Consider the following 16,343-nt stretch of genomic DNA (forward strand, 5'->3'; position numbering starts at 1 on the left):
TTGTTTGAGTAAACTATTCCTTTTTGAGGAATAGGGGTCTGAGTTTGCTGCCTTTAAAGGGTTAGTTCACCCAAAAATGAAAATTAACCCATTATTTACTCATCCTCAAGGCATCTTAGGTGTATATGACTTTATTCTTTCAGTCGAATGCAATCGTAGATATATTAAAAATTGTTCTGGCTCCTTTAAGCTTTATAATGGCAGTGGGTGGGTGTTTCTCTTCAACAGTTCAAAACAAGTCCAATAAAGTACATCCAGCCATAATAAAAAGTGCCTCACACTGCTCCCGATTATGTTATTAAACATAATAATCATTTTAATGTAGCTTGACTGGAAAACCAGTCTCCTCTTGGCTTATATCGAAATCCTCCTACATTTTTCTGTACAAATCCTTGTTTTGTACTTCTAATTTGTGACTGTTGTTTTGTCTTGCTCTCTTCACTGTGCGTCCGCGTTCGTCACTTGTTCATCATCCGCTTGGAGCGACTGCTGTTAGCGCAAGCTATAGAAAAATTATTATTACGTTTTGAATATGGATATTTTTCTTACAAAAACACACCGATTCACGACAGGATGCCTTTATTAACCCCGGGGCCATGTGGAACACTTTTTATTATAGATGGATGCACTTCATTGGACTTGTTTTGGACTGTTGGAGAGAAAACCCGCCCACTGCCATTATAAAGCTTGGAGAAGCCAGAACAATTTTTATTATAACTCCAAATGCATTCGACTAAAAGAAGGAAGTCAGATACGACTAGGATGCCTTAAGGGGAAGTAAATAATGGGTTATTTTTCATTTTTGGCTGAACTAATCCTTTAAGCAGGACTAGACTTTCTAAGACTGTATGTATTTTAAATACATTTTTCCATTGAGATGACTAGGAAAAATGACCCATTTATCCTGAGTTAACCTATTCAAGGGCCCATTTGTTACTTTGTAGACAGTTTATCAGTCGTCATATGCAGCGTAAAAACCTTAATTTCCATGAAATGTGTGAATAATCAGAATAAAAAGTGACCTTTATGTATATGCCATGTGATTTAGTCTACATCACATGGTATGTGTAGTTTTAATGAGAAGATTACACATCAATTCAGTTGAAGAAACAGAAGGTTGTTCAAAAAGCATTAGCACAATCTTGCCCTTAGGATATATGTACACCCATGCTGTATTTCATGCAACATTCAGCCATTTGCAGTGTTAATTAAAGAAGAATAAGCCTAATAATGCTGTTGAATCAAATCAAAGCGTTTTTTCAAGTTTCAGTTATGCCATCCGTGGACCGTGAACTCCACATGTGTAGAATTTGTGAAATGTTTACTGTGAAGGAGCACCACTGCAGTCCCTAAATAGATTGAAAAAATGTATAACTACTCCTTTGAGCCAAATTAATCCATATAAATATATCAATTTCAATATGGGACCACAGTCAAATAGTCGTTTTGGTGGTTTTCCCCCCATATAATTTAAATTGCTGCAAGCTGCAGCACTTGGAAAATGTTCGAGCCCACAATGCAGTTTTCTGTGCATAAATCACACCATAATACTGCCTTTAAATAGTTACAGACAGATAATTTATTCTTGGCACACACTGGACTCCATACCTATGCCAGTGCGAGTGTGAGTGTGAGTGTGTCACGCTTAGTTGCCAGCAGTCATTATTTGCTGACAGCTCACGAGTCACTTTACTCTTTATTGTTCCTTTTCATGATTTTAAAACACTAGTTTTACACCGTTCTCAGGGCACAGCGATTATTCTCAAGGAAACATGGCAGGTGAAGATACTGGGGGGAAAAAGACAAAATCACTACTGTTTTCTTTAACCAACCATATGTTTCCACAGGACTGTGTGATCGTTTTTCAGTCCAGACGCAGATAGGACCGAATCCAAACGGTTCGCTCGGTTCTGAGCGGTTCGGCAGCTCGACTTCACTTAGGTAAGTATAAACATGCTACACCTAATTCATCACAACGGCTTGATTGTGACAAAGCAGTTTTCCACTAATTGTGGCTATTTGTTTAAATTTCACCCTGTGTGATTTACGCAATGCTCAGGCTGGCTCGCAGTATTCTGATAATTACTCTAACATAACAGAAATCAAAATCCAACTGCGATCCCCTGCCTGTGATTCACCAGAAATGGCCTTATCCAAACTGAGCTGGCACTCATTTTCTCCACGGTTTAAAGGAAAGCACGCATGGTTTAGATTAAAGCATTGTGCCCCAGCTATTCACTGAGAGCCGAACGCTAATGAAAACCAACTCTGCTCTTTTATAATTCATTTGTACCATTAGCATATTAGCTTCAGCGTAATGACAGGATGTCATTAAAGGATTTGGTCTATGACTAATGACAATATTTGTGCTCTGAAGTAGGTCAAACAAAGTAGCCAATTACTGTTCTTCCCATTACAATGATGAAAGCTAGAGATTAGCTATGCTTAGTTTTGGATGAATTGTTTACTAATAAACGTAAGGGTTTTTTGAGTCCCACTTCCAAACAATGAAACAAACAGATTTAGCTCATTTAATGGTTTTTAAACCCATTTAATGATGATATTGTGATTATAAAAAGGTACAGAACTCAATTTTTCCACCTTAGAAAAAAACGTGTTTGTATTTTATACACATAATTCTAATAGTGTATTCATAAGGCCATTATATATATATATATATATATATATAAAGTAAAAATGTATATAATAAATAATGTAACATTTAAATATCTTGTGACATTTGTTAGGAATTTCTAAACCTTTTATGGATATTGTTTTTGGATACAGTTTTTCTTTATATCAGTTTCATGATGTCTTTTCAATCAGTCAATACTTTGATCTGCCATATAAATGTTTACTTTTTGTCCAAATGAAAATGTTTTTTTTTTCTTTCTCTTTCTCTTCAGGTTTCAATATGAATATCTCATCATCGGTTGGAGTGCTTCACTTTTAAGCAAATTCTACCACCCGTTTTTGCAATACAAGTAGATGAACATGTCCTCTGGGTGGCAGCATGTTTAGAAGTGGAGTCTCCCAAGCCTCCGAGGGAAAACTGACACACATGGATCCAATATAGGAAAACCTTCATACAGTAGAAGTAGACGACATGGAGCCATCCTTCGTTCGGAGGAGGAAGTTAGTGGTGTTCATGTCTGCTACTGTTTTTCATTTGCAGTCACAAAACTTTTGAATGACTTCCAAACAACTTCCCCTTTCACAAACGCAAAGGTGCACCTCCAGCCAATGTGATTTGTAAAGATTTTCAGATTGTAACTGATGTCTGATTATTCAAAGCTATTACTCTTTCATTTTGCCTTTCAGAACTGGAGACATTACTTGTTAGTCTGCCTGCCTTAAGTAAATGAGCATGTTTTTTTACTTAACCTAAAACATTTTCACTAGCAGCACTACAAAAATTACACTTTTTCCTGAATATCTTATATTTTTTACTTTACTGAACAAGAAATCTTTACAACAAAGTTATTTTGTTTTGCATTAAAACATCTCTAAATTATACAAAACAATTTAAAAAATTTATTGCAGCTATAAATTAATTTACATACATATGCTTTAAATGGTAACAAAGTTTAAATAATAAATTTGTTTATCATTTCTAATTTGTTTTACTAATTTTTCAATCCATTTATGTCCTTTTTGAGAAGGCTTGGTGGTTTTCTGAAATGAGGAGGCAAACCTCAAAAGTCTGCTAAATTTTTTACTTCATGCACTTTAATTGTGTGTAAGAAGTCCAATTAAAGATATACTTAAATATACTTGATTGTGCTAAAATAGAGCTATTGTAAGTATACCTTAGGTACACTTTTAATATTTTGTATTTAAACACTGATATTGTTTAAAGATCATACAATCCTCATCAATAGTGACATTAAAACATATCTTAGGCTTAATATTAAATGTGCATTGTGCACAAGTACTCCAAATAAAGTTTAATTACAATTTTTATATTAGTAAGTCTCGAGCAGTATGTCAGAAAATATGTTAATAGACTTGAACTGTACTTAGTAGAAAATAAATGCATTTTAAATGACTTTTTTTAATCTAATGTAAATTCATGTCCCAGTCACATTTTCTTGGTTAAGTAAGCATTACTTACACTATCAGAAAATGGGGAGAAAAAATATATATTTTATATGAATTTATATTGTATTATTTAAAAATTATATTTTATATTTTTACATTAACAGTGTAATCAATATTCTATTTATTAATGCCAAGTATGAATCCAATCAAGTTAGTGTTTTTAAGCATTTTACACTTATTTCAAAAATAATAACTCAAGGCAGTAACAATTTAAACAGTATTTTTATTTGTGAACTTATGTTCAGCTATTCTTTTTTTTAATCACCGGTCATCAAAACTCTGTAAATTTTGGTCACAGAAACTGAGATTTACTTTCAGTTTCACCAAGCTGATGAAAGCTCCCACAGATCTTGTTTTTATGACATTTTAAGTCTTATTTTGATGTAACAAAGTTGTTATATTTAAGTGTGTGAGTTGTTACCTCCCTTTTTAAAATTACTTTTCCCATTAACACATTATATTGTTCATTCAGACTGATTTGTGAATGTGAAACGTGCACGAACACAAACCAATCACAGCCGAACATAACCACTCATATCCAATCATATCATGTTAAAACTCAATGGGAATTATTGATGTTGTTTTATTTTTGTACTACAAAGTTATTTCTCATCTAACATTTTGAGGAGAAACTGCCTCCCTTGCCTCCTCAGAGGAAACACCTCTTAACTATAGCTACAAATTGTCCAATTAACAAAAAAAAAGTTTAAAACCAGACCTGACCAGCAGGTAAAATAAAATGTTACTTCTGAAGATATCAGTAATCTAGTCAGAAAAGAATATGCAGAAAATATCTTAAACACCATCAGCAGTAAATCAGTTGCGTGGTCAAATGCACCGTCATGGACGAAAATTAAGGGGTTCCAAGTCATAAATGCTGAATAATCAAACCCAATCAAATCTGGCATGAACTTGGTCCTTTAGAACTAGAGAGCGTGAACCAGTAAATATCATTTTCTGCCACTTAGCCCTTAATGTACCCAAAGTATATTTGGCTTTGACAATTCAATACAACCTGTGGTTTCACAGATTTACAGTGACATGTCAAAATAGCCATCCACATTAATTGGCTAGATGCTGAACAGAGGCAGATTTGGGTGACACATTGACTCTTAAAGTGAGGCGAGCAATTTAGGGTTACATCCATGAAGGAATGTAGGTAACATACTTGTCTCAGTCCAATGCCACAGACTGCTCTTTGACCAACTAAAACAAATAGTGTTCAACTGCTAATGTGGAGCCAGAACAAATAAATCAATCAGCTTGTTTTCACTATGCTTAGTCCACAGATTTAGAAAATTAAAAATTGACTTTGCATATATTTGGTGCCGGCCAAGCTTAAAATTAGGCTTTACAGACTATGAAAAGGAATACCATAACTGTAAACACGCTGAGTATGTTTAGCTCTCAGTAATTCGAATATATCTTTGACACCTACAGCAACAAAAGGTGTATTACTGCCATATTGCAGTCAATTCTGCTTCCACAACGATAGTAAAAACAATCTCAGTGTTGTGCGTGGTATAAAATGTATAGTTAGCGCTCTATAGGCGACGGCAGAGTTTCACACAGAACTCGTGTTTCTCTGTTAGCCGCAGTGACTGAGCAGCACAGAGTTCTGGAACATTCCTGGAGAGACTCAAAGAAGAACATACACAGTGGGAGTTTGGACCCAGCCCAAGAAAAATAAATCCAGGTTTACATTTTATGAGTAAATGAGATCATATCTGGTCAGCCCTTGAAAGTTATGAGACAAAAATGCATGTCTGTGCTGCTGTTAAATCAAGATATTTCGTTTAGATTTGATAACTCATCATGTCTACACAAGGCGTATGGTTTGTGTGGGAGTTTGGGGTATAGAAATATGGCGGCGATGATGTTGCTGACATCTGTGGTTAAGGGTTTCACGCAGTCGTGTTGATTAATAAATCAGCTCGTTCTTAGCAGTAAATTTGTTATGTTAGGCACTTCTGAAGAGCTCCAAACACACAAAGCAAGATTTGCTTGCTTCTTTTTTTTTTCTGAACAGTATACCAGATCATCTAATATTTTAGCTTTTGAGTAGCAGTTGAATCAAACTTGGATTTACAGTAAACCAAGCAAGGTCAGCGATGTGTCTCACATGTTTTTTTGCAATTTGACGTTCAACGAAAATGAAATTTCAGTGGGCATGATGAGCTGTTGTCTTAATGAGGCACATTCATGTTTTATTGATCATAAGATGCTGCAGATTATGGTTTTAGGTTTTTGTTTACCAAGTCTCTTCTTTGATCTCTACACAAGCACTCTCAAGCTTCTCTCTTCCGAAATGTTTCTGTATACAAACCCTGATTACCTTGGCAACAAGAGAAGGTGCTTGATCAAGCACAAGGTCCACATAACTGGCCCCAATAAATACTTTGTAGCACTTAATTTAGTTCCATGCCGTGGGCCATTAGCTCCTACAGTCTGTCACTCAGCAACTGTGCGGCTGATGGAGAGAAAAGGCACAGCAGTGTCAATTTAATTAAATCCAGCTTGGCTGGGTGTAGCACTTTTTTGACAGGACCAGAAATTGCTATTGATGCCCCTTTGCATCAATGTTATTTTAAGTTTTATATATATATATATTAAGTTTATTCTGTTATTAAGATAAATTAGTGGACTGTCTGTGTGCAAGAACAGAAGGCTAAATCGGGAACCCTAGTATTGAATAAAAGTAAACAGACAGTAAATTATTATTGCTTTATTTATAGACAATCAAATATTTTGAAATGCAAGATAATTTACACTCTTTGACAACAGAGGGCTATTGTATTAAGGAACATTGTGCTTCATTCTTTTTTTTTATAAAAAATGATCAAAATTAATAAAAATGATCTGTATAATTAGCAGACTATGAATGACTTTCTTAATTAAGAACATAACACCACATTATATTTGACTTCTGTGCAGGGCCGCTGCTGGCCAAATGGGTGCCCTAAGCAAAAATTTACTTTTGTGCCCCCTCCCCCAAATATTACGGAAGTAAAAATAAAATAAAATAATAAAAAAAAACACCTACTATAGGGGCCAAAATAGAACTTTATTCAAATAAAAGTAATTAAATAAATTGTATCATTTATAAATTACAATTGTATCTCTACAGCAAAAAAAAACAGAACTAAAATTACACTTTAAATAAAACTTTTTAAAATGTGAAATCTTAATAAAATAAACAATAATAAACTGAAATAAAATCAACACTGTCATCTGCTGGAGCTTTCCAAAGTTCAAAATTTACAATAAAGCAGACTTTGACAATAAAGCAGACAAGGGTTATGATGTCCACATATTTTTGTTGAGGAAATGATAAGAAAGATTATGTGGATATTTTAAACATTTGGTCAATATTAAACAAGGAATTTGATCATCATGTAAGTGTAACAACTGCATTTGGTGCCCTTTTCAGGCATTTCTATTAAAATTGTAATGTAAACTGTTAATTTTGTATTAGATTATGTATTTTAACACTGTTATTTAATGACACCATATGGTCATTATTAATCAATAATCATAATTGCCTCTGTGTTTTAATATAATGCATTTTAAGTCACTGTGTTTACTTAGATCTGCTTGTATTCATATTAAGAAAGATGCGTTAGTCGTGAAATTATTACCGACATTAAAACACATTATTAACGTTGACAGAATAAAATAAAGTTTCACAGGATTATGAACGCACCTGAAAGTGATGCACGGGCTTCATCTTGGGCTTTTTTTTTCTTTCGTTTCTCGGCGCCGGACTGTTAATGTCTCTTTCCAGGACCAGGCATATTGTTCATCAATTATTATCATCATTTTTGGCCAAATAGGCAGCCGTAAACAGAGGTGAGGGCGCGTCGCGGCGCAGATGCTGCGCGTCATCACGTGTGCTTACTAGCCTACTCTGCGCTCACCGTAAAATGCAATATATACGTTTATATTTCTATTTATTTGTATATGTATATTATTAATATTAATTTATTATTATAATATATAAAAACGATTTTTTTTGGAGCAGCTGGGATGGTGCCCCCCTGGGAGTTGGTGCCCTACGCAGACTGCGTACTCTGCGTATAGGGAGCGGCGGTACTGCTTCTGTGTAAAGAATCAGTTGCAGAGGTATTTACTGAAAGTAAACATTTAACCAAAAAAAATAATAAAAAACATGTGACCCTGAACCAGGACAGGTATATTTGTAGAAATAGCCAACAATTGATTGTTTGGGTCAAAATTATTGATTTTTCTTTTATGCTAAAAATCATTAGGATATTAAGTAAAGATCATGTTCCATGAAGATAATTTCCTACTGCAAATATATCAAAACGTATTATGATTAGGAATATGCATTGCTAAGAACATTTGGACAACTTCAAAGGTGAGTTTCTCAATATTTCGATTTTTTTTTGCACCTTCAGTGTCCAGATTTTCAAATAGTTATATCTCAACCAAATATTGTCATATCCCAACAAACCATACATCAATTAACAGCTTAGCTTTCAGCTTTTAGATGATATATAAATCTCAATTTAAAACAAAAAGGTTGGTTTTGTGGTCCAGGGTCACATTTGTGTAAAGAGATTGAATGTCTCTTTTTTTAAGTTGCTCACTTCAAAATGGTGATCACACTAAAAAAAAATATTATTCTGGTAAACAGCTTCAGTGTAATAACTCTTAAGGGTATATTGTTTCTTTTAAGTAATCATTAAGATATTTTGATAACCCTCATAACCTTAAAATAATAACCTCACAATCTTAAAAAAGCCACAGCAGCTGCATTTAAACTCAACATGAAAATACCCCACAAGAAATGACAAAAGCTTAAGACCTAATTTTGTATTATTGCATTTGAATAGCATATTTAAAATTGATGGCAACAATTATTGTAAACTGCAGTGTTTTATAGAATCAGGTCGTTGTAATATATTCCACTCTGTTGTATTTAGACCTGACAGAAAAAAAAACTAAAAAAAAAAAGTTTTTTGTTTCAACATTTTTCTTAACATGTGCACTGAGTATTTAGGATGGAAATTCTCTCTGAAAATTGATTTGTTTAGAAAAGATGACAGACGTTCAGTCAATTTACACATTGTCCTCTCAGGTTCCTTTAAGTTAGCTTATGTTTTTTCTTCTATGCTCTTTGCTGTGGTTTGTACAGCATAAGTCTGCTTTGTAAAGTTACCAAATTAGCAAACATCTTCTCTTTAGTCATGGTTTGTGAAGGGAGCATATATATACTGTCACAAAACACATCTTCATTCATCGAGAACAACGGACAGACATCATAACATAGTCCACAGGGCTATGTACCTCCAGAGATAATGCCATAATTTGTATTCATTAACCAAGCAGGTTTGATCGTTCTCCGTTGTAACCGCCGGAGTATTACGGCTGTGAAACAAGCATCAAAGCGCCGTATGGGGCCCCACAGGCTTCGGCTGTATTAAAATCACAATCTGTCTAATTACAGGTATGCAGAGTCACAGCGGTGAGAAAAGGAGAATGTTTGCTACAGAGATGCCTCGAAGGCTTTGTTAATACACTGACTGGAATAAATTCCTCATGCAAGGAACTCAGGTGCCACATTTCCTGTGCTGAGAGCCTTTTGAAACTGCCTTCCAGGTGAGAGTGAGACCGTGACTCAAGTTGTCTGCACTCGAGCCGTGAGTAAACATCATCTCCCTCTTGATCCTGCAATAAGCCCAATAATGAGGCCAAGCACTTGGCATTAAGATCACAGAGCGCTCGTCTGCCCTCGGTCTCATGCCGCACAGCCAGACGCTGTTTGCTGCTGCACAGATTTTTGACTCAGTTCCGTGGGAGATGAGAGCGTCTGCACGGGTGCCGTTAGTCACCATAGGATAGCAATTGCATTTACAAAAGGGGCTTTCTGAACAAACATGATGCTGTGCGGCCTAGCACGCAGCAATTTTTTCAACGTGAATCAACTCAATTCAACTACTCAGAGGCTTTTTAGTTGTTATTTATTGGTTGCGGTTGCCCGGCCAGCAAAGGATTAGCCTACAAAATATTTCATGTTAGTATGCAAAAATAAAAAATAGCACCGGTATATTTGTAGCAATAGCCAAAAATGCCAAAAATCATTGGGATATTAAGTAAAGATCATGTTTTGTAAATTTCCTACCATAAATATATTAAAAAACTTTAATATGCATTGCTAAGAAGATCACTTGGACAACTTTTAAAGGTGATTTTCTCAAAATTTTAATTTTTTGTACCCTCAGATTACAGTATACCAGACCCTTATGATTGGTTTTGTGGTCACAATTTGTAAAGTGAATATAATTAAATGCATTACTATATATATATATATATATATATATATATATATATATAAAATGTTGAACCTGGACACGAATTGTTTTGCAGTTAGTCACAACATTCACGTTGAGTCTTAGGTCTTTTTTCCTTTGTTGTTCTTTAGGCTAATTAGCAAATCATCTACATGCAATTTCACTCCATAAACAGAAGTCCATCTTCAGAAGCGTGTGCTTTAAAAATAGTTACTTTTAGTTACCTCTTACAGATTTAGTTTATATATATTTTTTACATATCTCTACAAACGCTAGGCTACACAGATACGATAGATAAAATTTCAAGAGCTCTTGTGCATCTTGTGGCAGTGCGCCGTGTAACCCCGTGACTGCAGAGTTGTGTTTTTATTTGATGCTTGGGAAAAGAGCACCACTTGGGTGGTTGGAGCCCTGGCAGAATCCTGAAGTCTAACTAACCTTTAATCCTTAATCCTCAACCCAAACCTGACCCTGGTACGTTTATTCGCGTCTAGTTGTCGGATGTCTGCCTCAGACATCTTTGAAACCAAACCGAGTTTCGTGTTGAATAAAAACGGTACAGGTTTTACGTCATTCCTAATTAGTCGTGTCACTATTAAATCACATTTGCTTTGTTAAATATTCGATACTTATCTTAATGTGTTTCTACAATTTTATACGTTTCACATTAAGTTGTCAGCAAAAACTGTCGAACTGAGTCCAAAGGCCGATTCCCTCAGTCTTCTACACGCGTATCATAACATTTATTAATCTTCGACAGTATACTGTAGGTAAAATAACTGCAAATGATTAGGCTACCTGTTTTCAATTGTAGTGTACTTTCGACTCTTATGTTAAAAGGTAAGGAGTGTCTTGCTTTCTTTATCTTGATAAAGATGGCATAATATCACTTTTCGGCACGAGGTGAAACTAAAAATACCAAATTAGTTTAATAATCCGGTAATCTATAAAAGCAGCGTTAAAAACTCAGTACCCGATGAAGTACTAAGTACAATATCAACGATAAAACTAAATATAATGATATAATGAAATATATATATATATATATATATATATATATATATATATATATATATATATATATATATATATATATATACATACACTCTAACACACACACACACACACACACACACACACACACACACACACTTTGTCACATGGTCAAAAAATAATCTATTATAATTCATGCACAGAGTTCAGACTCAAAGTCAGTTTATTGCTGAACTTTGATCTTTGTTACAGGTAAGACTGTTATCATCAGCTCCATGTAAAACACTTCATATTTCGTTGTGATTGTCACTCCAAGAAACCACTATGATGAGGTGAGTTTTAATGCGTTTTACTGTTATGTTTGGATTTTTTATGTTGTTAAGATAAAAGTATGAGCTTCAACACTTATGTTTTGTTTTTCACATTAAAGATTTTTTCTTCTCGTCTGCCTATCAGTGCTGTTGTTCAGCACTTCGGCCAAGCCATACAGGCCCAGGGTATGTTTCACTTCTAATATAGACACTCTTAATTTACAGCAAAATATTTTGACTGTCTTAAGTTACAAAAGAAAAAAATAAACAATGGCTATAGTCACTTTTAATTACAACTGTTTTTACAAGGTCTGCCATGACCCTTCTTGCCATTTTGAGCGAAGGATGTATAGAATTTAACATGAATTTTAATGAGCTTTCTAATATATAAATCTGTGATTTCTGATTAAGCACTCTTTCATCTTTTAACTGAATTATTTAGAATGATTTAAAATAAAAAAAAATGTATCTATATGATATATGCTATGTTTGATTTGTTGCTTTTATATATAAAAATGTATAAATTAAAAAATGTTACTTTTACATTTGTCCTGCAGGAAAAAGTGTTGATCAAAACAGTTCAGGACACTATAGTGTAAGTATTTTCCTGCCTTTTGCACACTGTGAAGGATCTAAGTAAGTTTATATATGTGACCCTGGACCACAAAACCAGTCATAAGGGTATTTTTATTTGAAAGTGAGATTTATACATCATCTGAAAGCTGAATAAACGAGCTTTCCATCATTGTATGATTTGTTAGGGTTGGACAATATGGCCGAGATGCAACTATTTGAAAATCTGGAATCTGACGGTGCAAAAAATGTAAATATTGAGAAAATCGTACTTAAAGTTGTCCGAATGAAGCTCTTAGCAATGTGTATTACTAATCAAAAATTACATTTTGATATATTTGCGTTAGGAAATGTACAAAATATCTACATGGAACTTGATCTTTACATAATATCCTGATGATTTTTGGCATATAAGAAAAATCAATCATTTTGATTCTTGCTACAAATATAACTGTGCTACTTACGACTGGTTTTGTGGTCCAGGGTCACATATTAGTTATATATAAAATCTTTAAATATATTTACAAAGCATTGAAACAATAAATTTCTTTTCCATTGTAGTTCTGACCATCCCAATGGGAAGATGATCCTGGGAATGAAGGAGGTGGAGCCACCACAGAACATGGACATTACAGATTTTGACATCGATCCTGACATGATGATTTGGAAAGCCGCAAAAGAAGAAATACAGCAGAAATATGACAGACCTGAAGAGGATAAAGATGCTCTCTACCACTCCTTTGACAAAATACCTCCAGCTGATGTAAAACAGTCTGAATACTACATTCAGCCACTGGGACATGATCAGGTACGGATGTATGACAAACCAGAAGAAGATAGAGATGATCTATACCACGGGAGGTTTGATGTAGCCGAAGAGCCAATGAGAGAAGAGAAGGATGTAATTGGGGGTAATGTCAGGCCCATGTATTCAAGCCCTGAAGAGGACAAAGACAACCTGTACCATGCATATGTTAAAGGACATCAGTCTGACCAGCAGGCTCAGGCTCCGATGAATATATTCCCAATTCGTCCCAAAAGAGTGCACACAGAGCCAGAGGTAGACCTGGATGACCTTTATCATAAGCAATGATAAAATAAAACATGTCATGACTATAGGATTGTAATTCATTATGAATAGTTTCAAATAAAATTTTAATGTAAAATGTTTTTTTTTTAATATTGCTAATATTAAACATTGAAAAATAAGTGTATTGTATGTCTGTGCATACAGACTGTGACCACAACTGATAATCCATATGAATTACATATTGTTTTTATTGAATCATTTTAAAATAAATGAGTAAATGAATTTGAATCATTTGAAATTAGAATATATTTATTAAAGCAAAGAGAAAAGCAAACATTTTACATTTCAATAGAACAATCACAGAACTGCTAATTCACAGTTAAACAAAATGAAACACTGCAGGTGGGGATTGAGCTACACCTGTTGCCCAAGAAAAGCTAAATTTGACCAGGTACATTTCAACTTTAAAATCAAATGTTTAAAGGTTAAACAGAGCTGACTTTCATTTCACAAAACTTTCATTTTTTAATAAAAGAAAATACAGTTGATACAATTGAATTGATTTTTTATTACATTGTAATTTATTTTATTTCATGATTTTTTCTAATCCATTTATTAGAGAAACTGCCTCACAGTACAGAAAATTCTTTGAACTTTTTGAAAAAGAAAAACAGCATTTTTGGTTCTCAAAATCTGAAAGGATGACATTAAATGAATGACATACATTTTTATACATACAATCTTTTTTATGCAAAGCTATTTTGATTGTGCATTATCTATAGGAATTTAGTGCAATTTTAGTGCAATAACTGTAGCCTTCTTTCAGCACTGTTCACCAGGCGGAATGACACCTTTCTTGATGATGAGATTTGCATACAGTGCAGCTTCTCTGTCAAACAGTTTTATGTATCATCTATGATTATTATTATATTTCTTAAATATAAAATATTTCAATAGTTAAATAGTTAAAAATGCTCACCCAGTTGCCACTACAGCAAATGCCTTCTTGGCACGCTCATAAAATGCAAACCGCTCAACAAACTGGAAACTACCCTGAAAAAAAAAAGTTTAGTAATTTTTAAGACATAGTTAAATATGAAGTTTGAAGTTAAATATCATTGAGGTATTTTATTTACATCCTAGACAAATGATTTGCATTCCCTTTGAAAACCTAGTTTGGTCAAATATAATTTCAGCAGTGATGAATAGTCCTCATCATATGAGTTATGACCTTTTATGTATATAATAGCTTACATCTGATCCTGCTTGTTTCAGGAGGTCAGAGTACTGGTCCCATACCGGCACTTTCAGCCCCCTTAATTTGTCAACCGGCACAAGGTCCATGACAGCTGCCTAACAAATCAGACCTTATTCAGTGGCAACCTACATTTACGATAAGTTACATACATGAACAAACAGTTTAAATTTGTGGTTTAGCCATTAAAAAAATAAAATGTCAGATACAAATGTTTTCACCCACCGGATCATCATACGTATCAAGAGGAAAAAGCTTCAATATTGCCTTCAGAAGTTCTGGTATACCCACACCTTAAAAAGTAAAACCATATACCTGATGAAACAACTAAATGTAAAAAAAAAAAAAAAATTTGGCTGTTCAACTAATGCAGGTTTGAAACTACAAAGATAACCATAAAAGTGACAGTTGATCAAATGATCAGTTTTCATTTCTTGTGTAAAACCATAAAAATTCATGTTTTAATAACGTTTTCAAATGTGGAAAATCTTTTCGATTTTTATTCACTTATTATATATGTGATAAAACTGCATCTGATAAGAATTATCAACAGTTTTATTGTAGAAGCAATACCTGCTACATTTTATAAACGTATAGAGAGGCTTGAAGGACACATACCATCCGCTCTTATCTCCACTGGACCACATTTACAAACAGATGAGGTTGGAAAATTTGCGTCTGCAAAAACTAAAAAAGTGATACATGACAATCCGCACATAAAGTTAATTTCTTATCTGTTTTGCACTGATGTTTTGTCTGTGGTCGTAAGACAAACCAGATTCACTCACAGCCACAGATGAACAGAAAATCAACGCTTTCAGCGGGAGTCGAATATGCGGATATGTGCTTTGGCTTAAAGATAATAAAAATGTGACATTTTTATGAGAGACAGCCTACAAAGTTTTTTGAGTGACATTTTGATGATCGAAATAAAAGCGCAAGTTGCGCGGCGTAAGGAGCGCAGCCAAAGCAATATGACTTCCTGCTTTCCTGGACGAACTAGGATTTACCGTGGCGTTTTAAAATCGTATCTAACCCTATATAAACAACTGACATGATATATTTACCTAAACAGGTATATCATCACAATGCGTGACACAAGAACGTCAAGCTTCAGTATGTTTGGCGTGACGTTCGTAAAAAGAAACGCTGTGATCTCATCGTATTAACGACTTACCTAGTTCATCTCCATGACCCATCTGCGCCAAAACATACAATAATTCGGGCGTTAGTACGGATGGGATTCCTTTTAGAATAACCATTTCTAAACAGTGACTGAACCTGAACACGAGAGAGTTTGTGGAGAATCATGTGACCCTTTAAAGTATTTCAATTGGTTGCACACAATAAGAGCTACGTTTCTAACGCAACCTGCGTTTCTAATAGTCTACGCAATTTGCGTACCTCTGCGTACCCATGACAGCAGCCTAGTTCTAGTTTTTTAACGATTTATTTTAGATTTAAACACGAATGGTTACGTATATAGGTCTAATGTTACTTTCCGTTTCAGTATGAGACGGCATATTTATTTTCAGCATTACCTTTCCATACATTTATAAACTTAGTTATAAATAGCCTTTATGTGAGAGTTAACCATGAACAACCACTCGATCGGTTGATATACCAAGTTTTATAGTTTTTTTAATAGATATTTTTGCTTTTACATTTTAAAAACATGATTGATTAGGAAACTGCCACCCATTAAAATGAACAAATAACATCGGCGGCAGTGATTCAATTGTAATATCCGTATAGATCTTAAAATA

At 34.2% G+C, this 16,343-nt stretch overlaps 2 protein-coding genes across 2 annotated transcripts; one reads left to right on the forward strand and one right to left on the reverse strand.

The window, feature by feature from the left end:
* Window positions 1-11,654: 11,654 nt before the first annotated feature.
* On the forward strand, window positions 11,655-13,610 carry LOC141325341 (uncharacterized). The gene is made up of 4 exons (XM_073833951.1): window positions 11,655-11,740; window positions 11,839-11,905; window positions 12,277-12,314; window positions 12,854-13,610. The coding sequence occupies exons 1-4, from the start codon at window positions 11,733-11,735 to the stop codon at window positions 13,383-13,385; spliced, it is 645 nt and encodes a 214-aa protein (XP_073690052.1). The 5' UTR covers window positions 11,655-11,732; the 3' UTR covers window positions 13,386-13,610.
* On the reverse strand, window positions 13,611-15,908 carry fuom (fucose mutarotase). The gene is made up of 6 exons (XM_073833952.1): window positions 15,755-15,908; window positions 15,196-15,264; window positions 14,803-14,870; window positions 14,577-14,675; window positions 14,302-14,375; window positions 13,611-14,211 (listed from the first exon to the last, which is right to left on the reverse strand). The coding sequence occupies exons 1-6, from the start codon at window positions 15,837-15,839 to the stop codon at window positions 14,145-14,147; spliced, it is 462 nt and encodes a 153-aa protein (XP_073690053.1). The 5' UTR covers window positions 15,840-15,908; the 3' UTR covers window positions 13,611-14,144.
* Window positions 15,909-16,343: the final 435 nt, after the last annotated feature.

This window comes from Garra rufa, chromosome 2 (assembly GCF_049309525.1).
Source record: "Garra rufa chromosome 2, GarRuf1.0, whole genome shotgun sequence".
Classification (NCBI taxonomy): Eukaryota; Metazoa; Chordata; class Actinopteri; order Cypriniformes; family Cyprinidae; genus Garra; species Garra rufa.

Excerpts from the sequence above, each read along its gene's own strand:
- LOC141325341 (XM_073833951.1), top strand. Across the intron at positions 11,906-12,276 it reads CCAAGCCATACAGGCCCAGG|GAAAAAGTGTTGATCAAAAC; the intron begins GTATGTTTCACT and ends TTTGTCCTGCAG. Across the intron at positions 12,315-12,853 it reads ACAGTTCAGGACACTATAGT|TTCTGACCATCCCAATGGGA; the intron begins GTAAGTATTTTC and ends TTTCCATTGTAG.
- fuom (XM_073833952.1), bottom strand. The coding sequence starts at position 15,839 with ATGGTTATTCTAAAAGGAATCCCATCCGTACTAACGCCCGAATTATTG. Across the intron at positions 14,871-15,195 it reads AGTGGAGATAAGAGCGGATG|GTGTGGGTATACCAGAACTT; the intron begins GTATGTGTCCTT and ends TTACTTTTTAAG. Across the intron at positions 14,376-14,576 it reads TGAAACAAGCAGGATCAGAT|GGTAGTTTCCAGTTTGTTGA; the intron begins GTAAGCTATTAT and ends TTTTTTTTTCAG.